Genomic DNA, 12,678 nt, shown 5'->3' with positions numbered 1-12,678 from the left:
AGCCATAGTACTCAGGCCTATACTATCACTGGGGAGGCAGGACTTTCAATGGACCAAGATAGGATCCAGATATAGAGTTACATTTCTCTTTCTGTCTGTCTGTCTCTCTCCTGCTATCTCTTTTCTCCCTCTGACTATTATTCTGTCTCTTCTCTCTGTTTCTGTTTCTCCTCTATTTTCTCTTTCTTATTCTCTGTTTTTTTTGTCTTTGTTTCTATCTCTGCCTTTCACTCTCTTTTTACCTCTATTTCTTTTTCTCTGACCCTCTCTCTCTTGTCTGTGTCTCCTTTCCCCCTCCTTGTCTCTATGGCACTCTTTTTTTTTGTTTTGGTATATGTCTTTATTGCTAACGCCCTATATTTATCTAGAGATCATGTCCGTGAATTTCTATCTTTCTGTCTCTAGGGATCTCTATATATTCTTCTGTTCCTATATATTTCTATCTCTAGCTCTACTTTCATTACTAGATATCACTTTATTTCTAAAATTATAATAATATACTGTTCACTACTATATATCTATCTTTCATGTACATCTTTCTTTTAAAAAAACTAAAAAAACTCCAAATTTATTTTTATCTCCCTCCTATTCCAACCTTATTGGAAAAAAGAAAAAAGGGAAACAAACTATTCATAGTAATATGTATGTGTGTATATATACATATATGTATATACATATATGTATATATATTCAAGCAAAACAAATTCCCTCATTGGCCATGTCCAAAAAAAATGTCTCCTGTGTGACTCTGGGTAAGTATCTTAAAACCCTAACTGCCTAGCCTTTATTTCTCATCTGCCTTGGAATCAATGTTTGTGTTTACAGAAGAGATTTAAAAAAAAAAAGCTTTTTGTACCCTCAATCTATAAGAGACGGATAGTCCATTTACAGTGTTGGTCTTTTGGAATCCTAGTTGGTTATTGAATCAGACATAAATTCTTCTCTGCCTCATTTTTCTCTCAATTTCATATATTTTCTATAGACCAGTAATGGCAAACCTGTGAAATGGATGCCAAAGATGTCACTCAGAGTGCTTTCTATGGGCACATGGCTGCCCTCCCCCCACCCAGAGTTTGTTACAGAAAGGCAGAGGGGCTCAGGTGGAGCTGCTCCCCTCCCCTTCTTTGTGCAGCTGACATCATTTTTTCTCATCACCTGCTTCTCTGCCCAGTAGCCAATGGGAGTACTTTTTTCCTCCCCTATGTGGGGTAAGGGTGGGGAGGATGTGCCCAGCACTCGGCATGGGGGAGGGGCATGGCACTCCATCTCCAAAAGGTTTGCCATCACTTCTATAGACTATATCACCATGTCTCTAAATATTTTCATCTGAGAATAGTCACTCAAGTTATTGATTGTCATTTTGTACATAAGAGGTCTGTGATTTTCTTGGTATGCAGACTGCAACACAAACCAGTCTACAATTTAATAGATGAATCTTAGGAATTTATCTGAGGTTCAGAGTTTTGTTGTCTTGCACATGGCCAAACAGCTATATGTGTTAGGAGGAGGATTTAAGCCCAAGTTTTTCATTTAAGAGAAACTAGATCATAATTAATTGCTATAAAGCCACAGATTTAAAAGAGTTAATTAGTTCCCTTACCCCTCAGAGCAACAAAAGTCCTTGGGGATAAGCCTGGAGCCCACATAAAAAAGAATGCAGCATGCCAATTGTTCTAAAGAGAAAGTTGCTTTCTTCCTTATTTCAAGAATGTTTTGCCCTACCCTCAACTTTCTAAACCACCCACAATTCTAGGTTTCTATAACCTCATGAAGAAGAAGGAAGACTCCTCTATTTCATGGTTTGGGTTTGGTTACAGAAAACTTAGTGCTTTCCAAAGGAGGTCAATGAAATGGTACTAGAAATGTTATTCCCTATTGCTCCTTTGAAGGTTACCTCCATACCTTTACACATTTTTTTTCATTGCTGAAGTTCCAAGAATCAGAAAATGCAGAAGTTACAGTGTTCCTTAGTCCCTGAGCTTTGTCTACTACTGCCTTCTATCACTTGATTCTCCAAGAACTCAGTGACTAGAATGGAACCCATATTCCACCCCCCCCATCATTAAAATTTAGATGCTTCACATTCTGATGGGGCTATGAAGTCCTGGAACTGGCTTCTTATACTTTCTTCCACTATTCCTCACCTCACTCCATAGATGATGCCAAATGTACCCCGTAGGGGACACACAATGTGCTAGAAAGCACCTTACTAATCTCTGATGTTGAGGGGATATAAATATTTAGCTGAACTTGGGTCTAAGGAAGCAAGGGGATTTTAATAAATAATTAAATTTTGTATGACACTCTAGAGTTCGAAAGGCATTCTATAAATGTTATCTCATTTAATCTTTGCAATAATCCTATATGGTAGGAGTTAAAATTATCCTCCTTTTATTGATAAGGAAACTGAGGACAAGAAAAATGAAATGCCTTGCTCAGGATTATATGGCTACTAAATGTCTAAGGCAGGTCTCAAAATCAGGTCTTCTTGACTCCAAGTCCAGCCCTCTGTCCACTACAGTATATTCAGCTTATAAACACAGGATCAGAAAAATGTCAGTATTTATGGCTCTGGTTCTGGTCCATTTGAGCACTAAGACAATTATTTATCTTCGTTCCCCCCATAGTAGTGACACATAGATGATGGCAAGAGCCCATGGAATAGAACATCTGCAAGGTTTGAAAAGGTGGTGTCTTTTTCTACATGGGTGCTTTTATATGAATATGTGGGATCATGTGACTAGTTCAAAACTTAAGAAATTTTTCTTGGAAATTTTTTCTGCCACACAGAGCTCATTCAGACCCAAGTAATGTGCATAGGCCTCACGTGGCCTACCTACCACACATGCCCAAGCAAGAATATACCATAGAGAATCAAGTGTGTCAGCCAATTAATATTTATTAAACACCTACTATAGTACCAGGCACTGTGCTAAGCCCTAAGGATACAAAGAAAGATAATCAAATAAAGTAAGATAAAAAAGATCTCAAGGAGCTCAAATGGAAGATTTGCTCTAATCAGGAATTGTATCTGAAATCACGTCTAGAGCTAGTAATTAATTATAGGATTGGAGTTGAAGGGTTTAGACATAACACCTAGAACACTGGCCTTGCTCATAGTAGGCACTCAGTCATTATTTGTGATTTGGTTGGTTACTAAAGACTGTTAAATCCTACAGGAGAGAAAATGTGACTTCTTGGGTTATACATGTTTGTGTAGGGGGGGAACATGGAGAATGGGAGAACTTTGTAATCTCCAACCAGTTTGTAACCTCCCAAGACTTCCAGGAATGGAGGAAACATATAAGATGAAGAAGGATGAGGGAAGCAACAGTCTCTTGTTATACCAGAAGTCTCAGCATTGAACTCAGACACACCCAGGTGTACACAGGGAGGGAACTAGCCAATGGAATGTCAGTCCTGGTCACCAGGAGCTCAGTTGCCTCCCTTGTGAGAAGAGCAGATGCCAATAAATTGTCTCATGGTCCAAGTCAGACTCTGGAACTCTATAAATCAGCTCCCAGGCCAAGGATCCTTAGCCAGAGTGATAATACACCATTAAGGAAGGTAAGTCTTTGAGATTGGACAAGGGGTTTGGGTTAGGGATAGAAGGGTAGATACAAGTGACAAGGAATCAAAGCAGAGAGATTGTTGGAAGCTATGAGGGTACAGAAAGAAAGGAAGAAGACTAAGAAGAATACTGTTGTGAGTTGGAGAGAAAAGGACAATACAGAGGAGCATGATGGAAGATGGGCTTAGAAATGGAAGGATCTGTGATCTATGTGTGAAAAGAGAGTGGCCTTCAGCAAAGCAGTGATGGGTTGTTTGATTGATTTGATTTGTATTTGAGAATAAATTGGTCCCTCCACTAAAATCTTCCTTTGATAATTGGTGGTGGAAGTGACCCTTGATTATAACAGGCTATTCCTGGTGAGAACAAGGCACCGGAGAGTGTTATCAAATTGGGATAGCCGTGCAAATTGCCTTGGGATGGATTAATTCTTATTCATGGAGTCACTGTATTAAGTTTGGAGAGACTCATGACCAGTCTGGGTCATGGGACAATGCATTTGTTGATCACAAAGGCTACTGTAGATCATCTACCTGATGGCAGAGGGATTTCTCCCTGATCTGGGTAGAGGTAGCCATGTCATGATATAGATTTCTCCTTGAAGTATTGAAGTGAATTGATTATGTGCCATTTCTCTCAGGTGGAATGGCATTCCCCCCCCCCCCCCAGGATGGACTTGAGCCCCTGGAAAAGGAGTTTCAGAAGTCAGGGAAAAGGTGGCAGAAGGATTTGGCTCTTCAATAAGCAGAGGAGATTTTCCTAGAGTCTCTAAAATAGATAATTGTCTTGTGAACATTTTTGTTTGTTTATTTGTTTTTTTTTAAAAACCCTTACCTTACATCTTAGACTGGTTCAAAGGCAGAAGAGTGGTAAGAGCTAGGTAATTGGGGTTAAGTGACTTTTTCAGGGTCATACAGTTAGGAAAGTGTCCAAGGCCAGATTTGAACCCAGGAGGTCCCATCTTTGGGCCTGGTGCTCATTCCACTGACACACCTAACTGCCCTCTTATCTATCTATCTATCTATCTATCTATCTATCTATCTATCTATCTATCTATCTATCTATCCATCCATCCATCCATTTAATTATCTATTTTGTGAAACAGTTTGATTTAGGACAGGGCTCTACATGAATTTAGATATGGAACTCTTGCCTATATAAAAGTGTATCCATCATATTTGTAAGGCCAAGAAGAAATCTAATAATGGATGTATATCCAGATTGTAAATTAGGGATCCAAAGTTTCCAGATCATGTTTGTTTTTTATTCTCTGAGCCTCATCCCATGGACGATCTAGATCAAAAAAGAACTGAGGCCAGCAACCTTTCTTCCTATCCCTGTGCAAATTGGGGTTTATTGAAAGAAGTAGGCAAGGAAAGAATTATTGGCAAAGTGGATATATTCAGCTTGAGCTGGAGGGACCTTAGAGATCATCCAACCCTCCTCATTTTATAGATGAAGCTAAGACCTAGAAGTGAATTGACTTGTCCAGTCTTACAGGAACTAAATGGATAGGTCAGGACTTGAATTTGGCTCCTTTGATTCCAAAGCAACTCTTCTTTCTACTTTAGGTCTGTACCTATATGATCATTTGAATTAAATTAACATTTTCTTTTACAAATAAAAAAGATTTGTTTAGAAACAAAACTACCATGATACAAAATATTTTACTTGGGTGGTAGCCAACTATTGTGTGCATGGTGCCAAATAACTCTGACTAGATTCTCTACATCCCAACTGGTGGTTTTGGCATCCTGTCAAAACAGTTTGAATGTGGGTGCATACCTCTGTGTGACTTCATCTTGCCATTATTCACTTGAATGGAGGTTAATCATTCCACAGATGATACAAATCCCAGTTTGGGCCAACCCACAGAATTGTGTACAATGACCAGCAATCTGAAAAATCATTTTTAATTGACTTCTGAAAACATGTTTATGGTGTCAGAGCATATATGCATTTGGCTTTAGATCCCTTTTAGGAGAATTTTTGTGAGAAGGCAAGTGTCTGAGATCGATAGGTGATACAGTGGATAGAGTACTGGCTCTGATGTCAGAAAGACTCATCCTCTTGAGTACAAATCTGACCTCAGACGCTTATTAGCTGTCTAACCCTGGGCAAGTTGTTTAACCCTATTTGCCTCAGTTTCCTCATCTATAACATAAGCTGGAGAAGGAAATGTCAAACCTATTGGGACAGCTAGATGCCTGGCCTAGAGTCAGGAAGACTCATCTTCCCAAATTCAAATCTGTTCTCAGACACTTTTAGCTGTGTGACCCTGGACTGTCCAAGTCACTTAACTCTGTTTGCCTCAGTTTCCTCATTTGTAAAATGAGTGGGAGAAGGAAATGGCAAATCACTCTTACAAGAAAACCCTTTATGGGGGTCACAAAGGATTAGACATGACTGAAAATGACTCACCAAATTCAAATTGCTTTAAAAACACTTAATAAATAAATGTCTATATGTTCCTGCTTCAAACCAATTCCCAGAAGCTGTAGTAAGAAAACAAAAGTATTAGATTTGGATCCAGACAACTGGTGCTCAAATCCCAGCTCTGCTCTTTGCTAATCCAATGATCTATATGAATCATTGCTTAATCTGTTTGTAAGGGGAGGAGTTGAACTCTCAGGCCCCTTCCTGCTCTAAATTGTATCTGATTCTGGAATTCTAACTCACCTCTGTTCTCTCTGCCCACAGAGCCCCATTCCTTGGAGTCCGAATCATGTGTGACCAGCAGCAGCAGCAGTGCTGTGTGAAAGGGTCCTCCTTTGTTCCCTCTGCAGCCGGTGCCCCTGTCAATGGGGACAATATATATTCAGGAAATGGTCAAGCTTCGGGTCAGTCCCAGATCTGCTACGTCCAGTGCCAGGCCCCAAGCCAGGCCCAAGGATCCTACATAGAATACCAAGTCGGATGCCCTGTTCAGACCTATGTACAATCTTCTCCAGCTTGCTGTACTGAAACTTGTTACGTGCAGTGCCCAGCTCCATGCCCCACCGAGGTCTATATACCAGTCCCAGCTCCTCAGCCAGTTCAGACTTATGTAGAATACTACCCTCAGCGCCAGTCTCAGGGGTACTATAACAGCTGTGCCCCTCAGCGCCAGTCTCAGGGGTACTATAGCAGCTGTGCCCCTCAGCGCCAGTCTCAGGGGTACTATAGCAGCTGTGTCTCTCAGCGCCAATCTCAGGGGTACTATAGCAGCTGTGCCCCTCGACGCCAGTCTCAATACTATGACCAATACCAAGGATCTTACAGCGGCTGCTCCCCTCAAAATCAGTGTCGGCAGTCTTACAGTAGAAGTCAAGCTCCATGCATGTCTCGGCCTTCTTATAGGAGCTATTCCCCTCCATGTGGCCCACCACGTGTGTCTCAGCCAGCCTATAGGAGTTGTTCTCCTCCTTGTGGTCCGCCACGCATGTCTCGGCCTACTTATAGGAGTTGTTCCCCTCCGTGTGGCCCACCACGCATGTCTCGGCCTACTTATAGGAGTTGTTCACCTCCGTGTGGTCCACCACGCATGTCTCGGCCTACTTATAGGAGCTGTTCCCCTCCATGTGGCCCACCACGCATGTCTCGGCCTACTTATAGGAGCTGTTCCCCTCCACGCATGTCTCGGCCTACTTATAGGAGCTGTTCCCCTCCACGCATGTCTCGGCCTACTTATAGGAGTTGCTCCCCTCCGTATAGCCCTCCACGCATGTCTCGGCCTACTTATAGGAGCTGTTCCCCTCCACACAGATCTTGGCCTACTTGTACTTATTGTACCCCTCCACGCCAGTCTCAGCCGTGCTATGATAGCTGTCTTCCTAGGCGTCCAGCTTCAGGGTCTTCTCAGAGATGTGGTCCCAAATACCGGGTAGAAATTTCTTCTTCCAACTGTCCTGCTCAGGTCCCCCCAATTAGGCGGCCTGTTCAGATCCCCCCCTGCAGACGACCCTGCCAGGGCTCTAGTACACAATATTCTTGTAGTGCTCCCTGCCCACGGCCATGTCCAGAGCCATATCCACGCCGAGGTTCCCATTCATCTTCAGAGCAAGGGCCAAGACCATGCCCACTTCCAGCTCCACGATCGTGCCGGAAACCATGTCCTGAGCCGTGTCCCGCACCCCGACCTGAGCCTTGTCCTGCACCCCGGCCTGAGCCCTGTCCTGCACCCCAGCCCAGTTTAGAGCCATATCCAGAGCCTTGTTGTCCCGAGCCACCAAATATGGAATCCTGTGGCCGAAGCAGTCCTTGCAACTACTCCAAACCATGCCCAAGCCCACCTCCTTGCCCAAGTTTTTCTGGCTGTAATGAATCTGATCCTCGACACCTAGATATCGAGCCTCCCCTCTGTGGCCCTGCTGGATATAATGAGGGAGGGGCCTGTGGTTCTGGAGGATGCTCAGGACCACAAGATATGGGTGGGTCTGGTACCAAAGGGGGTGCCTTTTGTGGAGTGAAGGGCTGCTATTTCTAATAACCCTATTCCCCTTACTGCTGCTATGCGGGCAAAATATTCCCTGTCCTGAGACATCGCTTAAATTTTTTCTTTTTCTGGGATTTATTTCCAACCTCCCCTTAAGATATGGTAAACTGGAAGAGGACAACATCTTAGCCTTCTTTCTATTCTTGCAGAGACCATTGAATGTAGTCAATAACTAATTATTATTTGTTGATTGATTGATCCGTCCAAACCCTCCTTCACTTCTTATCACTCTCCTACCTTGCTGGTGGCTAACTGTGTGGGTCTCCCTTTTTACCCTTCCCTCACTAAGTTCTGTCCTATACCACCAAGAGATGGGACTGACAGCAAACTTGCAACAATAAAAATGAGAAGTTAAAGACAAACATTCTGTTTCTTTCTTTTTCTTTTTTAAATTTGAACCACTCTGTGGTTTCAGTAAGTAAACTTTAAGAGCAAAAGAATATATATATATATATGTATGTATATATATATATATACATACACACACACACACATACATACTTGCTTTTCAAAAGTATAAATAAGGACCTTTCAGAGTTTGCTTGGCCTGTTCATGTTTGCTGTAAGCATCCTCTCTAAATAGTGGTCTGTGGCATGGCAATGCTGTGGCCAGAGTTGGTCACTCATCCACATCTGTACACTCTGTACTCAATCAGTTTTTGGTGATGGATGAAATGCATGGCTAGGTGATGTCATACTTCCCTAGGGAATAGTGAGGTATGTAATTTTTAAAGGAATTGTAGGGATTGAAGAGGTACAGGGGATAAGGAAGGTTTTGTAACAGGGAATGGAGGGGTTGAAGGGAAAGAGGGAAAATGACTGCCAGTGAGGTAAAAGGAGAGAAGTACCCTCTGCTGAGAGGCTATCTTTGAAAAATGGGGTTCCCAAGAAATGGGCCACCTATGATAGCCTGAGGGTATGTCTTCTCTATTGATTGATGTGGAAGATACCCCAGAGCAGGTAAGCATGGACCCCCCTGAGGGACAAGCCTCTCCCCAGACCAAGGTCACCCAGCAGGGGTCCAATAAGGACTGTTTGTGGTTGAATGACTCTCCTCAGGTTCAGCTCCCTTTATGTCCCCATGAAATGATAGTCTTCTTATCTGACTGCGGTTATTTAAATAAAGATGAATCTTAAGAACAAGTTTGGATTGGGGAGGTATAAGGAAAGAGGGAATTAGGATTTCCCGAGATTGGGTTTGAGTCTCAGCTTTTGAGCTGGTGGAGGGTTTCTTTTATTCCTGTCTATGCTAATCAATACTAATTTTCTTAAGTCCAAAGTCTTAGCAGTAGACAGCAAGAGGAAGAAAAGGTTCTGACTTTCAGAGCTGGTTGGGCCTATCTCTTTGGGCTGACATCCCCTAAAGACTGACCTTATAGTTCAAACCACTCCCCTTAAATCCTTTTGTTTGATGACACGATCACAGGAATCCAGGTAGAGCACACAGTTGGGAAAATAAGGAATAGAGGTACTTCTATCCAGAGACGGGGAAAGAGCAGTCCTTCTAGTCCGAGGGCCAGGAAAGAGAGAGCCAGGAGACCAACTGTCACTCTCCAAGTTCCCCTCCCCCCACCAACTGTCATTCTTGTTGATATCGTCTCTCTAACATTCCAACTGCTGTTTGTTCCACCTGAGTGGTATAAAGTTCAAAACTTGCTTCAGTTCTCCTTTCCACAGGTATGATGTGCCCAAACATCAGAGGGTTAGAGAGGGATCTGTAATTTTCCTTTGAGAATATGGCCAAAGGAAGCCATGCTCAAAAGTCAGATCTCCATTGCCAAAACTAAAAGAGAGCTTCAGGGCTAGCTAAGGGACCTTAGTACATAGCACATTATAGATGGAAGGGACATTAGAAAATAGAAAATTAGCACCTAGACATCATAGCAACAAAGGGCCTTAGAGATCATTTTAGCATATTTTTAAGGTTAAGGACCCATTTCTCAGAATAATGTTTTTAAATGCATATAAGAAAATATATAGGATCAGGAAGAAAACCAGTTATAATGAAACATAATTATCAAATTATTTTTTAAAATAACAGATCTACAGATGTTCTGAAATCTATTCTTAGACCCCAGGGGTGGGGTGGTCCATGGATCATAGATTAAGAATGCCTGATCTAATGCAATCCTCTTGTTTTTTATGTGAGAAAATCCATGCTCAGTGAGGGCCAATGACTTGTCTAAGACCCAACTAAATTAGTGGCAGAACTCAGTGGGAATTCTGGTGTCCGGCTTCTCATTCAAGTGTTTGTTCTAATATACCACAATACCTTTTAGTTCGGTATTTGGTCCTTGTCTATTTACCCTGTCCAAAACTAACCTCTCTTCTTATCCCTTAACCCCATTCTTACCCTCTTTTTCTAAAAACCTTAGTTCTTTAGTTTGTTTGTTGTTCAATTGATCTCATTTATGTCTGACTCTGTGATCCTATTTTTTTTATCCTTTAGAACTATATTTAATTCTTATTTTTAGTTACAGACTTAAAAAAAACCCCACAATTGCAATGAAAGTTTGTTAAAGGTACTGTTTAATTATACCAAAGAAAATTTACATTTTATCTTCTGGTCAGATAAATTTCCTGGTTACCTTTTCCCAAATTCTTCTCTGTTTTTTCTCCTGCTATTTGACCTACTAATTTTTCCCTTTACTTTTATACATCTTATTAAGGACAAACTCAAGTACTGATTCCTCCCTTTCTCAATCACAGGACCACAAAATCTTTATCTAGCGCTAGAAAGAATTTTAGAGATCCTTGAACCCAGAGATGACAAAATAGGATCTGTAAAACTTCATAGTGCAGCTATTTGGGGTTTTCTTGACAGAGATACTGTCATGATTTGCCTTTTCATTCTCCAGAGCATTTTATAGATGAGGAAACCGAGGAAGACAGGGTTAAGTGACTTGCCTAGCCAGGAGGTGTCCAAAGCCAGATTTGAACTCAGGAGGATGAGTCTTCCTGACTCCAGGCCCAGCACTCTATCCATTGTGTCACCTAACTGTAATTATATTCATAGAATACAATTTGTTCAACCACTCCTTAATGAATGGAAACTTTATTTTCCAGGTTTTATAGTGACCAAAAAAAGAAAACGGCTCCTATAAATATTTTTATGCATAAAATACTTTTTTCCCCCATTCTCTGTTCTCTTTTAGGTATAAGCCTAGGTGTGGCATAGCTAGAAATGAGCATAGGATTTGGAAAGTAACTCAGAGATCATCAAGTTAAACCATCTCATTGTACAGAGGAGGAAAAGGAGTCTCAGAGAGGTCAAATGACTTGCTCTAAGCCAAGATTTAAGATAGCATGGTCCAATAAAAAGAATGCTGTATTTGGAGTCTGAGGACCCAACTTCTAAATCTAGTTCTGCTTCTTATTACCTATCTGTGTGAGCATGGTTGAATCATCCGATAAGTCTTAGTTTCCTTATCTAGAATCAAGGGTATTGGGCTCTTCAACCATTAAGGCTCCTTCTCAGCTCTAAAACTATGAATATATATTAGATATACTGTATAACTATATCCTGCGACTTCAGGATGGAGGATAGGATTTTATTTCAAATTTGAATTGGTGACTCATATGGAATGTGAAGAATAAAAATTCTGAGAGATTAGGTTAGGAGTAAAAAAATAAATTTATTTATCAGGCTGGAAAATAATCAATAAATTAATCGGTCAGTGATCTTTCTTGGCAATTAAAGACAAAGAAATCCAGCCTTGTGGAGAAGTTCATTATTCAGTCCTTCCCTTGACATCTCAAGAAATCTCTAGTTGGTGAATACCCAAAAAGGAAGCAGTCCATCATTCTTTCAGTCCCACCTCTGATTCCTGGGTAGATGATAGAAAATCACATGCCCTGGCCCTGTGTTCAGGTGCCCTCTGGTTAAGAGTGACATTCTCCATTAAGTCCAATGGAACCTTAAGCACTAAAGTATGGTGCTCAAGGACACACCTGGCCCAAGCTGGTTACCCATAATCTCACTTCTAAATTGTCCTACAATGGGAGATATTCTAGGGTGGGAGATGTAAGAAGCATTCCTTTCTAGGAAAAGGAATGACTAAAGATAAATGAAGGACAAACCTGAGCCTCAATTCAAAATCCAGAAATAGAAATAATTCAATATATTAGAAATAAATTTCAGTGAAAAGGGTTGGGGAGTGGTGTTGCATAATGAACATGGGATGGTAGATACTAGAAATTGAAGTTTCTGTGGAGAACCAGGGATAAAGGTCATTATTCCAAACCAAGTAACACTCATCTCAGCAATTTTAAGTCCTTCCCCTTCTTTCAAATCCTGTTTTTATCTTTCCTTCCCTCAAAGTCCATTCCCTGATCAATTCACTCACCTGTTTTTTGCCTTCACCAAGCAATCTCACTACCAATATGGACTCAGTTTGCACCTGATTTGGTACCTGTTTTGACATTCAGTGATTCAGGTGGTGCAGTAGACAAAGCAGGGCCTGAAGTCAGGAAGACTCATCTCCCCACGTTTAAATTTGGCCTCAGACACTTACTAGCTATTTGATACCAGACAAGTTGCTTTACCCTGCTAGTTTTAGTTTCTTCATCTGTAAAAATGGATTGGAGAAGGAAATGGCAAACCAATCCAATATCTTTGTCAAGAAAATGGCAG

The 12,678-nt window shown here is 41.3% G+C and overlaps 1 protein-coding gene across 1 annotated transcript; it reads left to right on the top strand.

Annotated features, from left to right (window-relative positions):
• The first annotated feature begins 3,403 nt into the window (after positions 1 to 3,403).
• LOC107651344 (keratinocyte proline-rich protein) lies at positions 3,404 to 8,402 on the top strand. The gene is made up of 2 exons (XM_016430354.2): positions 3,404 to 3,567; positions 6,272 to 8,402. Exon 2 carries the CDS (start codon positions 6,297 to 6,299, stop codon positions 8,034 to 8,036), a length of 1,740 nt encoding a protein of 579 aa, XP_016285840.2. The 5' UTR covers positions 3,404 to 3,567; positions 6,272 to 6,296; the 3' UTR covers positions 8,037 to 8,402.
• Positions 8,403 to 12,678: the final 4,276 nt, after the last annotated feature.

This window comes from Monodelphis domestica, chromosome 2, assembly GCF_027887165.1.
Source record: "Monodelphis domestica isolate mMonDom1 chromosome 2, mMonDom1.pri, whole genome shotgun sequence".
In the NCBI taxonomy this organism is placed as follows: domain Eukaryota; kingdom Metazoa; phylum Chordata; class Mammalia; order Didelphimorphia; family Didelphidae; genus Monodelphis; species Monodelphis domestica.
Note: the sequence above shows the minus strand (reverse complement) of the source record. Positions and strands in the feature narration are given on the sequence as shown.

What these genes read in the sequence shown, in the direction of transcription:
- LOC107651344 (XM_016430354.2), top strand. Translation starts at nt 6,297, where the DNA reads ATGTGTGACCAGCAGCAGCAGCAGTGCTGTGTGAAAGGGTCCTCCTTT.